Here is a 16,322-nt window from a genome sequence, read left to right as displayed (position 1 = left end):
ACTATTTCTGGTTTGTCTATATATACGCCAGCTTAAATGGTCGATTATTGATAAACGTGTTATTGTTCGCCTATCGAACTAAATGCCAGCTGACACTAATATTATTGAGCAATTTAAATGCTGTTTCTTGTAGTAATAGTAATTTCCTTTGAGCATAAGTAATATTCGTAATTGTATTGACATTCTAAGCCAAGTCAGAAATGCAGAAAATAAGTTTTGTTCAATGCTAAATCAATTTGTTATGATCAAAATACAGACTTAACTTGAAGTCAGAGATTTAGTATATACAGTTAAATATTAATAAATAAAGTCCTATAAGTTTTCCTTTATTAAGTGAATTTTACAATCTTGTGACACAAATATTACGCATAACTGACGAGCAACGTAAAACGCCATTTTCTTCCTCTTCTTCAAGTGTACAAAGAAAGGTGATAATTACCCCTTAAACCAGATCATAGACAAAGCGATAGTTATAAAATATTAGGAGTGTAAGCAGACTATAAAATAACTTATGAACACGTCCTTTATCAAAGGCCAGTAACATGAGCTGTTAATAATCAGTTGAATGAAAACAATATCATAGATCGTTTGTTAGCGCCGAATGATTTATTATTCCTATTAAAGTTTTATAGAATCCCATTCGTTAACCTTCGTGGGCGTGCGATCAATCGAAAATGATAAGCATCGGCGCTATAAAAACATTGCAATTATATCATTTTTATAAACCGGATGAGTATAATGTGTATTTTGAATAAAACTTTTTATAAAAATCAGATTCATACCTAGATGAAATACGATACTAATACATTTGTGTCTATTTTGATATGCAGATGAGTTACCTATGTAAATATAAATTAGGATGTGTACATCTTTATAATGTTTTCGTTTAAATTAAACTTTATTTAAAGATAGTGACAATTGACAAGTACACACACTAAAGGTCGTACTTTAATGCTGTTTGTTGGAATCACTTGAGTCAATCGTCAATCGTTGAATCATCAGCACGTGTAGTGTTGATGATTTGCGTTCTAATTCTTCTAAGTGTAAACTGTTTATGTCTATCATAATTAACACGAGTTTGATTCGGCACTCGTACAGATGATAAGGTTTTCACTGTTAATTAAACAACGGGTTGAAGTACTGCTTATTAAATACAAATATTAACAAACCTATTCTTTAAAAAAAATATTCGTCCGGAGAAGTAAATGGAATAAAATTATTTTTATTGGAGTGAAAATGTGTTTTTTATCACTGAAAATAAGTTATCGCAGCATCGTTCCAGAAATAAACTCTTTATTCTTTAATTAAGTCGTATTATATTCGCAAATATTAACAAAATAGTGATAAAAAAGATAGCGTCATGTCGTTTACATTTTCACATGGCCTCACTTATCAGTTGTTAGATAATAGTGCGACAATTATGATATATTATATGTTATCAACATATACTGGTCACTGATCTCACAGATTTAAGAGGAATTATCGAAACTGATACGTGCTATCGTTGCAATATTATCTAGAAACATAATATGATTGTATCAGTGCACTTTATCCTTCAATAAGCATGACTATACGTAACTGTCAAAGTATTTAGTACTGAATTGTATGTATTTGTGTTACACAACTTTAAATACCATAAATTCGACATGACTGTTCTAATAAATTTACTCGTTGCTTGCATATTTCTGATCCTCCCCAAATGATAATAAATAACCAACAATCTATAATAGCATAAAGACGTTGAAGGGACTGCTCTTTTCTAGCATTATAGATAGTTGTACAGAGAGTATATGATTGGATGACATGTTATTAAATCGAGTTACATTGAGTTTACAATTAAAATAAAGAGTCCTTACTTAATTCGAAAATAATGAATTCATAAAGATCTATGTAATCCGGTAAAATAAAGATTTATTTTTATAATATATACATTTTATCTATATATAATATTGTTGAAATTATCGGCGTACAAAATTTAATACCGTACTAAGACAGGCATTACACGAGTGAAAGCTGCCTGTTAGTATGAAATCCTGCTATAGATTAAAAATAATTTCTCTTACCTAAGGTCCAGCCTCAGTTCCCGTCCACCAAGTGTAAGGTTGTAATGCACCGCATGTGGTAGGTTATGGTCTAAGCCCTGGAGGTCGCGTCGTGCGCGAGCGTGCCCGTGTGCATGTGAGTGATCAAGGATATGGGAGACCAGCTCACCATCCCGGCTCACCTTTACCGGGGTCACCACCTCCACAGCTGATGTATCCAGGTGTTTGTGGGAGTAGATACCTGGAAAAAAATTAAAATAGAGCGAGAGGCATTGGTTAATTTAACGCCTTTGGGTAACCACTTACTTACTTTAGGACACGTAGCTAGTACACAGGAGAATAACATTTATTTTTAAGAATGCTTTAAATATAAAATTTATTTTATCAAAACAAATTTGTTTATGTATCTATAATTTGTATAACACGAAAAGTGCTCATTTAATCAAATTAAAATCACAAATTAAGTATATATATGTATGTCACCTAATATTGTACATGACAGGGCTTTCCAAGAAAAGCGGATAACATAGAAAAATATGACACAGTAAGTGCTGATATTTGTCTAATGTTTAGTGAGTGATTGTGCAAGTGATCACTCCATCTATGTAATTTGATGCTTTTAAGCAATGTTGCATATTATTTATAAATGAAGACAGAACGACAGGTTCTCTACATTAACTGTTTAATTTCTAATAATAAAGGCTCTTTGCAATTCTCACTCAAATTTTCTAAAGTATTTAGGTAAACATTTTAGTATAAAATATATTATAATTTATGTGTTGGTAAAGTATATTTGAAACTTATTTTGTGTTAAATATTTTTTTGAAATCTCAATCAAAAAGCCAGTTATGTAACTAAATTGAATATACATTAAAATACAAACACAGAAAAGTGTATATATCACGTTATATAAAAAAAACATTGTCGTTACTTGTTAGTCTCTGACGTACACATATAAAATGTGTGTTTCAGGTATCAAACATGTATTTAATACTCAAGATGGCGTGTCTATCTTGTTTAATTGAGACAATTCCAATAATAATTAATATAGTAATTTATAATTCGAATTACATGAAGTAATTATGTGTAGTATCTTTTGCAAGCATAGTACCAGAGTATATTTAGAAAGTAAAGTCATTTGGCAGTCCATAAAAGTTTAATATATTTGCATAGAAAACCTTGAAGAAGGTCAATCCTAGAAAAAGTTATATTCTGCTATAAACACCTAAAGGTTAAATTCGAGACCTTGATTTTATACACTATTTTAATAGGCCAATTAAGAAGTACATAAAATGGTATTGCGTTGGCTCATTATAAGCTTAATATGTTTAGCTACACCAGTAATGTTTTTTCTAGTACATGCTCATTGTAAATATAAATATTTCGAGTATGGTGTTGTTGATGAAAAACATATATGATATACATGAGAGTCACAGTTCGCCTTAAGTCTCGTTTTTGAATATTCTAATTAAAATCATAGGCCCGTTTTGTGAAAATAAAAAAGTATTCGTATTCAATATGAATCAAATTTGAGTTTAATATAATTCGTTCTTAAGACTCATTCGGCTTTTATCAAATTTCCAAGTATGGTAATGAACCGAAATCCTATTTAAAAGCGTTACCGCAATATGGACCGGGAATAAGAAGTAAATACGCTCCACAGAGTAAAAAGTGAATTAATTACGTATGTAGTGTAGTCAGGGGTTAATAAAACAATAAATGTCAACTTCGCAATCGTTATGAATACTAAGAGCGTTGTGAGGGTCAATGTCGAGGCTTGTATATTAGATCACTGTTAAGAAAATTATGGATTTACGAAAGTAATTTAATTTCAGTGGAATATTACAAAAGCTTCTTTTGACTTTCTTTTGACAGCGCGCGTACGGGTGATATCCTTATTTTTTATCTTTTAATAATTTTATGTTTTATGGATTTATAGATATTTTCATTTTATCGTAAGTCCAGATTTGGACTCTTGCTAATCAGCGCAAAGAAACAGTTGTAAAATTGTTCTGTCTATCAAAACAGAAAAAGGAAAATTTTCATATGTATATTTAGATATATGCGCCTTCTATTACTACCGCAAGATACATTAACATCCTTTTTGTAGTTTTTGAGTGAAATATTTGCAAACATTCAACCATCCAATAAAATGATTGTACTATTCTAAATAATCAATAGAATTTTGCAATAGTGAACGACACATTTATATTTATTAAAAGTACCTTTGCCAACCATAAAAAAGAAGTCACCAGTGAAAATTTTAAGAAACACATTATACACGTTAGCTTAAGGGCCAACATGCCGTCGACACTGATCTCATATTACACAAAGAAAAGTCTATAGAAAGTATTCGTATTTCGTCTCACGGTCTTTTAACCGTGACACAAAATACTTAAGAAATTTAAGCGCCAACCATTGTAACTGATACATCGGTATTCGTTCTGCTTCTTTTATCACAGATTCTTACAATTTTAAACTCGGCTGGACAATTTCCTAAGAAATAGGTACGATTGTCTAGTCAGCACACGCGCTAGACACTCGACACTCGGTAACTAGCGAGAGATGGCCACACAGGTATCGACTTATATTGGCCTCGAACCAGTCTACAAAAAAAAACGACAATCCAATAACTCTTTAAACGATATTATATATGTTATCCAATTACACGGTCGGTGCACTATTAAGCGAAGTATCTCAAATCTTTGCCAAATTACAAAAAAAAATAACAATGTTATTTTCTACAACACATATTGTAGGTGTAACAAACTCATCTACCAAATGCAATGCAACAATGCTTAGTCACTTGGCATTTTGGTGTGTCTCAAAAAAACATTAAGAGGTTTTGGGGTAATGATGATATCTCTAAATCGTAATGAGATTAGTTTTAGGCGGCGTGGGCTGTTTAGCTTTGGGCGTTTGCATCAATTATTGTCTATTACTTGGTGCCGCCCCCCGCCGACCGGGACCAGTTTGGAGCGCCGACCGTGGGTGGACATTTATAACAAAAACATAGACATGCGATATACATTTCACTTACAACGATACAAACACGTTAATTATACTTGTTCCTACTGTGCGAATAGATACTGAGAATAAACTATGCATTTGATTAACGGATTTATGCTTAATTAAAACGTTGTCGTTGATATGACTTTCAGATTACATTTTGATGTCCTTGGTTGGCCCATTATCTGTGATCAGTCACACATTTGACTGATGATTTGCTGAATGCATGGACACGAATTTTTTCATGGAGATATGTTTTATAGTATTGATTGTTACTTACATTTCATCGCGTTATATCTAACCAAGACCTAATTGTCTTCATGAATAGCAATTTAGCTAATAGGAAACTCAGGGTGACCTCTTAGGTACAGCTCCATCACAATTAGCTCCCGACATGGAAAAATCTTATGACCGGACAAAGGTAAATATTCTTGCTATAAATCGTTAGCCAGAAAGATACCTACTACGTCTTCTAGAGATAAAAACAGTTACATCATGCACTGTACTATATATGTATATAATCGGAGTAAGTAAACTAAGGACTTAAGTTTCGTGTGACAAGAACAAATTAATTTCCGTGGCACACGATATGGTGCGTAACTATTTGCTTAAGACTACCACTTTTAATATTTCTTTCACATTTTATGTATCAAAAAATGTATTGGTTGTTTAAAATGATCTTTACATTTCAGTTACTATAGCTCTTATTTCTGTAAGATGAATTTATTAATTACATTAACTCTAGGATAAGTATCGTATTATCTGTATCCGCGCGTGCATATGACAATTGACAGCTTAACGTCACGCAGTACGTCACTGGCCAAGATTCACTTTTCTCCACAATATAGATAAGATTCGGTGAGCAAATATTGAGTTAATAAGATAAGAAATCCAGATCGTTATACTTTACACTTTCAAGATAAGTTCGGTCTATTATTATGTACTTAGTGCTCTTAAAACACCTATCGCCCATTTCTCTAATTATTTCAATACTTTGAAATATTTAATTTTGAGTTAATTTTAATCTTATAATAATAATGTCTATGCATTTTAGCAGTTCAGAACATGTTTAAATTCTGTATATTATCTTGTCTGTGTAAAACATTTACAGTTATTGATGCAGTGTCAAAAACATTTTTACATTGACGACTTGCAAAGTTGAATGACCAATCAATATTGTCGCTAATTCATTATATATTTGTTTTTCAGCGGTCCATTACTGGGTTTATGCATTGTGTATGCTTGGCCCACTCCTATTCTATTTTTATGCATGCAGGTACTAAGAATAGACCGCATTACTGCTGGACGCGTAAATGAGCCTACATAACTGAGCAATCATTGCAGCTAATTCTAATATTCTCTAAATAGTCTAAAATTTAAAACCTTTCAGTAGTAATTAATTTTTAAATAAATAATAAAACCTTTGGTTACTTAGAGGAGATATTATTGTTTAAAGTTGTATTTAATTTATGCAGTTTTACATTTTTAGTAATTCCTATTCCGACATTTAACACTATTGCCAAATGGTATGAATTTGATCCAGCTTAAAGATATTATTAAATTTGTATACATATATAGATTTATGTCATAAATCAGGATTTTATTTAAATAATTAGCACTTATAATCTGTTTTTACCACGCGTTCTTGAAAATGCAATTTAAATACTACTAAATAAATAAAAATATCGCAAGAACATGAATACAACAATTTAATATTAAAATTATTAAACAAACGCTGTTATTAATTTCAGAAAATAACTTTGAGTTTAATGACAGACATTGATATATTGAATTATTACGTAATTTAATTAAATCTCGCAAAACGAACGCGGAAAATTAAACGTAACTACAAAAAGTTTCGTTATTCATTATAAAAAACCGTTTGTGAAGCTTTGCATAAACTCTTTTTTATTTTAGTTGGCAGTTTTAGGAAAAACATATTGATACTGTCTTGATTAATTATGTAGGTTAAGCTTATTATCTTTCAATGAACTCTTGTATAGTTGTCACGAAAATCAGGTTAGGTCCCTAGTGGGAGTGCCATGCTGTTGCTTTCGGGCTTCAGCCAATCGGGCAGGCACGACCGGGGCAGTACCACTGTCTCACAGAAAACCGGCGTGAAGTGATGCAATAGGTTCATCTTATTGTACTCGCGTTTCGTGCGGTGAGTGAGACTCCCGGAGCCCATCAATTCCCCCCCCAGAATATGAAGATGCAGTTTAAACAGAGATTACCCCAGGGGGGTACCACACGTTTCCGCTGTGGAGAATCCCCCTCTGAGCGTCCATCATCGGAACAATCAGTATTCGGTGGTGGATGCACAGGCTGCCCTTCGTATTCTGGGGTGGGCAAAAACTGCTCAAAAAACTGTAAGTTTCGATCTCGGGGCAAACGGAAGAATTTACCGAAGGCATCCCCTTCCACGCTCTCAGTGGACTTTACCAATGTTAGGGGGCTCAACTCTAATCTTAACGCGGTTCACTTTCACCTCGAAACTGCGAAGCCGGCCTTATTCTTCCTTACTGAGACTCAGATATCCTTCCCGGCTGATACTTCCTACCTCTCCTACCCGGGGTACAAATTGGAACATTCATTTGTGCCGCGGGCGGGAGTTTGCGTGTACGTCAGAGAGGATATCTGTTCTCGTCGCCTCGGGTCGCTTGAAGGAAGGGACCTATCTAGCCTCTGGCTACGCGTAGACTGCGATGACCATCCGCGATTCTACGCATGCCTGTATAGGTCCCATAGCGGAAATACCGAAACTGAGCGACTCATTGAGCACATCCAAATGGCTACAGATTCCCTGCTCGAAGGGGTTCCTACCGCTGAAATCGTGATACTTGGCGATTTTAACGCTCACCATGCCGATTGGCTCGGTTCGGAAACCACCGATCACGCGGGAAGATCCTTTCACGACTTTGCTTTAGCTTACGACCTGTCACAAATGGTCCCTGCGATTACGCGAATACCAGATGTGGATGGTCATAAACCCTCTTTGTTGGACCTTCTGCTGACCTCACATCCGAAGACCTATCAAGTCTCTGTTGACCCGCCATTGGGTTCATCGGATCATTGTGTGGTCCGGAGTACTGTGCCTACTACGCGCCCTCCTCGGCCCCGTTTTTCGGGTTGTCGTCGTATTTGGCACTATCGGTCAGCAGATTGGGATGGGATGCGGTCTTTCTTTGCGTCCTACCCTTGGGGGCCTATGTGCTTTTCGTCGGAAGCTCCAGATTCCGTCGCTGCCTCTGTCGCCGAAGTGGTTCTGCAGGGCATGGAACTTTTTATTCCATTCTCTGCGGTGCCGATCGGTGGCAGGTCACAGCCCTGGTTTAAGCGTTCTTGCAAGGCGGCATCGCGTCGAAAGCGAGAATGCTTTAATGCATGGGCGGAAGCGGCGATATCTCGTGATGCCAATACCAGCGAACATAAAAAGCATATAACTCAGCCTCCAGGTCCTTCAAACGGGAAATCGCTAAGGCAAAGTCAGAGCACATCGCCAGATTTGGCGAGAGATTGGCCCAACTCCCTTCTGGGACCCGAGCCTTCTGGTCTCTCGCCAAAGCTGTACAAGGGAATTTTTGTCAGCCATCGATACCACCGCTGCACAGAGAGGATGACTCGCTCGCCCACACTGCGAAGGAGAAGGCCGACCTCTTGGGCTGTCTCTTTGCGTCCAACTCGACTTTGGATGACCGGGGGAGATCACCACCGGCGATTTCGCGGTGTGATAACTCAATGCCGGAAATCACATTCCAGCAACGTGCTGTTCGCAGAGCACTATCTTCCTTGGACATTCATAAGTCGAGCGGGCCGGATGGTATCCCTCCAATTGTGCTGCGTACATGTGCTCCTGAGTTGGCTCCGGTCCTGACGCGCCTTTTCCGGTACCTGTATTCGCTCGGCACTGTCCCGAAGTGCTGGAAGACCGCTTCGATACATCCGATCCCTAAAAAAGGCGATCGCACTGATCCATCCAACTATCGCCCAATCGCAATAACCTCCTTGTTCTCCAAACTAATGGAATCCATTATTAATGGCCAGCTCTTGAGTTATCTAGAGGGCCACCAGCTGATTAGCGATTATCAGTACGGCTTTCGTCGTGGTCGTTCAGCTGGTGACCTTCTAGTATACCTTACTCATAGATGGGCAGAGGCAATTGAGTCCAAGGGGGAGGCACTAGCGGTTAGTTTGGACATAGCGAAAGCCTTCGATCGGGTGTGGCACAAAGCACTGCTCTCGAAGCTCCAGCTTTCTAGCCGATCGGAGCATCAAGGTCGTCGTCGACGGAGCATGTTCCGACCTTAAACCCGTGAATGCTGGGGTCCCACAAGGCTGTGTTCTGTCCCCGACCCTGTTTCTTCTGCATATCAATGACATGTTGCAACTTAGCAACATTCATTGCTATGCGGACGACAGCACTGGGGATACTCTTTACACTGGCCGGGCAGGTATTTCTCGGGCAGTTGTCGATGAGTACCGGAACAAACTTGTGTCTGAAGTCGAAACTCTTTTACGTGGAGTCTCGGACTGGGGTAGACTAAACCTAGTCCAATTTAACCCCAAGAAGACACAAGTTTGCGCGTTTTCCGCGAAAAAAATACCCTTTGTCGCTACTCCTCTTTTCGAAAACACTCTTCTTGAAGCCACAGCCAGCATCGGAATACTTGGCGTTGTCATATCGAACGACGTTCAGTTTCGCGGTCATTTGGAGGGAAAGGCTAAATTAGCCTCCAAAAAGCTTGGTGTGCTCAGCAAGGCGAGACGGTACTTCACTCCGGGCCACCGCTTGCAACTCTATAAAGCGCAAATACGGCCCCACATGGAATACTGTTCTCACCTCTGGGCGGGGGCTCCCCAGTACCAGCTCCTTCCACTTGACCGTATCCAACGAAGAGCGGTTCGAATCGTCGATGACCAATCCCTCTCCGAGCGGCTCGATCCTTTGGCGTTGCGTAGAGATGTGGGGTCACTCTGCATCTTCTACCGCATTTACCATGGAGAGTGTTCAGAGGAGTTGTTCGGATTAATACCTGCAGCTGAGTTTCAGCATCGGACGTCGAGGCAAAATACAAAATTCCACCCGTATCACCTCGACGTCCGACGTTCCACGACTGAGCGCTTCTCAAGGCAATTTTTGCCGCGCACCACCGCTATGTGGAACCAGCTGCCCACTGAAGTATTTCCGAACCAATTCGACTTAGGGTCCTTCAAGAAAAGAGCGTACAAATTCTTAAAAGGCCGGCAACGCACTCGCGAGCCCTCTGGCATTGAGAGTGTCCATGGGCGGCGGTATCACTTAACATCAGGTGAGCCTCCTGCCCGTTTGCCCCCTATTTTATAAAAAAAAAAAAAAATTGTTTTAAGGGCTTTAATTACGAGAATCTTAAGTATAATTTAAATTCTCCGGTACTTATAACTATATGTTACGTCCCTCTAATAAATGCTTTTTGGAAATTCCATCGCACACCTCATCCTTTTTAGACAATTTGTTTAAGATCTCTGCCATTAAGTTGTTATTCTTGCACTTTACCCTTAATGTTTTTATTTTTTCCTTACTTGGGTTGCCTGGAAGAGTTTGCTTGTAATAATAAATAAAAGTAATAATAATATGGCCGTCGTTGAATCCCTTATAATTTTTTAAGCAACCCAATTGAGCATAGAGCAAACATTTGCGTGTCGTTGATTGTATGCAAGGCAATAAAAATATATAAGACTCGAATAAAGGGATATCTTATTCATTAATATCTATTGGTATAAATAATGAATTTCTATTCAAGTCACAAATAATAGACAGACTGCCTGTGTTATATTATTTATTTACTTTGTTATTATGATCTCATGTGTTTAACGTCATTAGTTGCGCCTGGTTTAGCGCAAATTTCCTTTTACACACAAACCAAATATTAAATTGGCCGAGTAAAGAATTAGATATATTTTTTGGAGCAGAATTGTCCTAGTGCGACTTATTCCTAAGGTCGATATCGGCTCTGCTCTAATGGAGTTTCTATGTGCTCATTTGACATTCTCTCGTACGGTGTGTCAGATACAGAAGACTGATAACCTACATATTGGAAAAAGAACAAATGATTACGCAACAGATACAAAATGCGCAAAATCTGAGGTCCAGACTTTTTAAGGTTTTAGCGTTTTTATTAGCTATTGATTTTATATAAATTATTATCGAATGAAGTAAATCAGCTTTGTGATGGATGTATAAGAAAGGTACACCTAAAATTGTGACCTTCGTAATTATAATGATCAGTAGGTATTTTAGGAACGCGGTATCATATGGTATAAGAAATATGATCTGGAGGTCTGGAAGGCTGACCTTCAAGTATTAACTCTATAACGAATAAACTCAAGAAATAAGACCCGGTAATAAAACCCGTGCAATTTTATTAAATACTTCATTGAATTTATCTTAAACATACTTCAAGTATTTTATTATTACCCAATTTGTATGCGTATAAACGTTTATATTCATGAATTTAATTACAATTGATAAATAAATTGCTCAATTTGGTTGAACATTCTGTAATTGAAAAGTTTTTTAACAAAATCCTGTTTAAATTTGTTTAATTGTCATATGTTTCGTGTTTTATAGCCTTCAAGTAACACTATATAAAAAACTGTTTTAATAATTAATATAACTTACTACGTTTCCTATTGAATTTGTATATAACGATCACGTGACCATGCGAGAGGTAATGCCATTCCTATACAATTTTTATTACGACAGCATGACACACCTGACCCTTAATATCCTTGTCTAGGGCCCATCCACGATCACGGAATATGTTAATATCATGATATGAAGAATCTCCTTCGTTAGATTAGCCCTGTAATTTATTACCAGGATCCGAAATATAATGTTAATTCGGTATTAAATTTTAATTTTGAAGCGGTATGCCGTCCACTCCCAAATACACGACCAAGATAATCCTTCAAAGGCAATCTTGGGCCGTCACACGAGACTCGAATCCAATTATCAGCATTTCAATCCTTGTGACAACCACAAAACGACTAAGATTAGATTTTACGAGTCCGTAAATTTAACATAACTTGTCTTCTGAAGCGTCAGTCTTAATTGCATACGGTTTTTAATTTTAACCCCCGATAGAAGATCTTTGACGTGTATTTATCTTTTACTAACCGACTGGCCCATGGATACCCATTTCGTTAATGCATGCGTAGCCGGCTTTTGAGGCAGAAGTACACTGTTTTTAATGGTCAATGGCCATTTGGAAGTCCTCTGAGAGTAATATCATAATTGCACAGTAATTATAACACCAGAATTTATGATCGTAAATTTCGTAAAGTTTCTGGGAAATAAACTTTTTTATATTGCGTATTTGCGATTCTTTGGTTTGAATTCTCGGCAGAATAGTTTTCAAGAAAGGATTTAGAAAATATATTTTTTGTCAATTGCTAATTGTGATTATAATCAAAAGTTTAACGTAATTATGTAATCGATTTTCTTCAAACATATTATGGAAGTTAATAAAAGAGGTAAATATAGATTGTCTGTACGAACTGCCAACAATAACAATGTACAACGTTATAAGTAGATTAAATAAACATTAAATTTATAGCAAGGGTATAAAATTCACAAACGAAGTAATATAAAAAAAATATATTTTGGAGATTCTAAATTTAAGCTACTTACCGGAGTGTATGAGGTTTCTTATGCTATTCTGAATACTGTCTTCTACGTCACCCACGACTTGTGCTCTCAGCATGTCTTCAGGTATATTTTTCGCCGTACAACAGACAATTAACATTTGGAAAAGTAATCGCTTGAATAATGATCTTCGTATATCCATCTTTCTGAGTACACAGTCACTAGTACGCATCGTTATGTACCAATGCTGCCTTTAAAATGCTACGAATTTGGCATATCGCCTTTCTTCAATAATTGTCTATGGGCAGCGCGCTTTCTCGTGCTTTCGATACAAAACTAATATTGATTTTGCACTGTTCTTCTTATAGACTATCATTATAAAGTACCTGTAAAAAAGAACAAGAATTAAAACTTTTGCCACTTGCATTGCACACTCACAGAAATATCGCTAAATATACCTAATGATAAATAAAAATATTTATTTTATTGTATATACACTTTCACTTTTGTGCAAAAAACGAAATAGTTTATCTAGTGAGAAAAATTAACGCAACACGTTATTCCCCCAGCGAGGTAATTCACTATCTCTCGAGTGCTACATATGTTATATAATTCTTCGTTATTAGGTAGATAACATTATCTCCTATGCCCACTCAACGTTAAAATTGTAAAGTAAATACAGAATTAGTCCACATCTTACATGATGTAACTTCATCCTTATCATTTATCACGTAGTGACATTCGAAAATCTCTTTGGTGTGCCGGTAATGTTCTATAGAGGTCTCGTGCCAAATCGAGCTGACTGACAAGCATGTCTTACCATAAACTATAAGCGATTTATTACCAAAGGTTTTGGATATGTTTTACATAACTGTAATTTAAACTTTTACTTGTTGACGCAACATGAGTTGGTCTCTAAGAAAAAGACGTGTCTATGAGTGAGGGACAGAAGGGCGGGGCACGTGCCGTGACAAGCAGGCGCCAGGCAGTGTGGCTCCGATAGTTTTTTGTTTCTTTTCGGAGCCGGGTGGCGCCATGACAGATTGTTAGCGTTCCAGTGATTTTATGGGTCCAGTTATGTCATACATTTTACGATAGTATAATTTTCCTGCTCATAATGTGCTGCGATATGCGCATTGACTTTTACTTTGATTGCCTTATAATTGCTGTTTTATGAGTTTGTTTTTCTGGGTTTTAAGATCGTTCTTACACTTATACGAAACATACCTTATTTTATACTTTAAACAAATTAGTTAAAAGTGTAAGTAATTTTAAAGAATAATTACATATATTATGAAGTGAAATTCAAATGAAACTAATTTTTGAGCTATAAAACTGATCAAAACTTTAAGTATCAAGCAGACGATATCAGTTATATTATATAGATATGTTCATAGTCCTATAAAATTGTTACCATGTGCCAACAACAATTAAACATCTTCTGTAAACTTTCATTCATTACACAACCACACACTTGAATAAACATAGCTAATTAAATATTCTATTGAATTCAGTAGATTAATTGTAGCGCAAGCGTAAAATTTATAATGTTGCACCGCTATCTTTACAACTTTTTCCAGGTAAAACAAATTATATATAGCATGTACTAAAAGAATTCAACCATTTAAAAATTATTAGTATAATCCTACTTAACAAAAATCCGTCAGGTGTCTATATCCTAAAACTATTATGGTGGTATTATTGTTGTACTGCACTGAAATAATAAAACTTCTATAAATGGTGATGACAGATTTAAAGTGAATTTGATGCAAGTTTCTCGTAAATTAATTTAGATCTCTACTAGACCTAAATCTCTTAGGGGTCAGAATAGAAACTTAGCGGTGAGTAAGAATCCCGTGATTCAATTTGGATACGTTTTTTTAGATACAGTGATTTTTATTTGTTACACACAGGTGCGTTACATACGCTTATAAATAATTATATATCTAATTGGAACCTTAGAAGTGTGTAACACGGAAGTCACATCGCTAAGTCTCTATTCTTAATATTTTGAGCTCTCTTTTGAGGTTCTTTGGTACGCCTGTTACCGTGCTGTCACATACTGTACATAATTCGTTATCTTTAAGTGTGTACATCCTAATCTTAGCGCTGACCCGGTTAGTGTCTAGACTAATAATGACGTTTATCCTAGACGCCAAACTCTTCCCAACGAATTAAACAATAGATAAAAGAGATTTAGTGTTAGATAATTGAGGCCATCATACAAGATAATTTTGGTGTTCCTAGGCTTAGTTTATAATATTTTAATATTATATTCAGCGTACAAAGAATCGCTGTATATATATATAGTTATACATAGTATTGTCTTTTATTTCCATAAATTTTACACATTTAAAGAAAACACTTTTAGAACGGATTGAAGCTATATGTTATTATAAACTTATAATTATTTTACATAATTTTAAATACGTATACGTATAAATAAATCGGGTTTCACAATACAAGGAATTAAGCATCCTTTAATTAAAATTACATGCACAGGTTTAGACATATAATATCATATTACACTCGTCTTACTCCTTATGAGAAACATACAAAAAGCATAAATCTTGGCGCCACTGAACTTAGCTAAAAGGAGGTTGCGCCTTGGATGGAATAGCACGATCTCACCCATTCGGTCTACCCATAAGGCAAACGCAACTTTTTACTTAATGCCTTGAATACGTGTACTAAAACAATGAAAGCAGCAAAAAGACCACTTAATCCATAATAAGAAACAGTAAATTATATCCCATTATGGATTTCGCGTTGACGTAAAATTGGTGTGTTGTAAAATATTTAACTGCGGCTTTTTTGTTGTATTAATCTTCACTGAAGTGAAGTCCCGATTTCGATGTCATCATACTTAATGTATAATTTTGGAAGTAGTATTGTCAGTCGGTCACATCATTTACCTCGTCCAACACAATGGTTAAGCTCAGTGCGTGCTGCTGATGTCAGAGTCTAGAAGATACCAGGATTTTCCTTTGTCGCCAAGTCGTTGTGGGGAGTTGCCGGCGCATGATACATCCTAGTACACATCATGTGACACTACTACGAGGTGTTATAGCTCACTCAATAAAGTAAATGAAAGAGAAGCTTTTGTAACTGAGAAGGCTCATCTTTTTCGTATTGTTAATAATAATTAAAAAGAAAATTAAAACAAATTTAGAAAGTTTGGTCTCTGTGGCAGTGTACCTATAACGCTGGCAGCACCTGGTAGCTGTGGTCACCGGTACTATCTACCAGGCGCCAACTGAAATCATTAGTTATATTCTGTGCACTTGAACCCCACGGCCCAAGAATTTCTACTTCATATGCCCATAGTTTATTTGTCTTTTGAATTTCGAATTAAAATATTAAAAATTGTAGATTATGAAAGCATAAAGCGCTAAATGATGTCTTACTGGTCTGTCAAGTAAACAATAACACAACTCAAAGGAGTATCTTTTCCCGTGTGCGTCCGCATAAGGCACGACTATATTTACTTTCAAAATCCGAGTCGCGCAGGTACATTTCGTTTATTTCGTATTACTTCTACAACGCTAATCATTTCTTGGACCTTTACTTAACTACTATAATAACTTTCTTAGAAACAAGATCGTATGGTTGTTTACTAATTATAGTGTTTAGTAGGTAATTGTATC

General features: G+C 36.2%; 1 protein-coding gene across 2 annotated transcripts in view; it reads right to left on the bottom strand.

Moving 5' to 3' along the window:
- LOC123706752 (A disintegrin and metalloproteinase with thrombospondin motifs 7-like) overlaps positions 1–16,322 on the bottom strand; it is a 65,148-nt gene that overhangs the window by 31,507 nt on the left and 17,319 nt on the right. The window contains exons 1-3 of one of the 2 annotated variants that reach the window (XM_045656140.1): positions 13,134–13,222; positions 12,721–13,061; positions 2,064–2,283 (exon numbers count right to left, since the gene is read on the bottom strand). In XM_045656140.1, the coding sequence (XP_045512096.1) occupies positions 2,064–2,283; positions 12,721–12,907 (407 nt within the window). In that variant the 5' untranslated portion in view covers positions 12,908–13,061; positions 13,134–13,222. Of the gene's footprint in view, positions 1–2,063; positions 2,284–12,720; positions 13,062–13,133; positions 13,223–16,322 lie in introns of those variants that run through there. The other variant, XM_045656139.1, reaches the window with a different exon arrangement.

Source organism: Pieris brassicae, chromosome 3, assembly GCF_905147105.1.
Source record: "Pieris brassicae chromosome 3, ilPieBrab1.1, whole genome shotgun sequence".
NCBI lineage: Eukaryota > Metazoa > Arthropoda > Insecta > Lepidoptera > Pieridae > Pieris > Pieris brassicae.
This window is presented reverse-complemented; position numbering and strand designations above follow the sequence as displayed.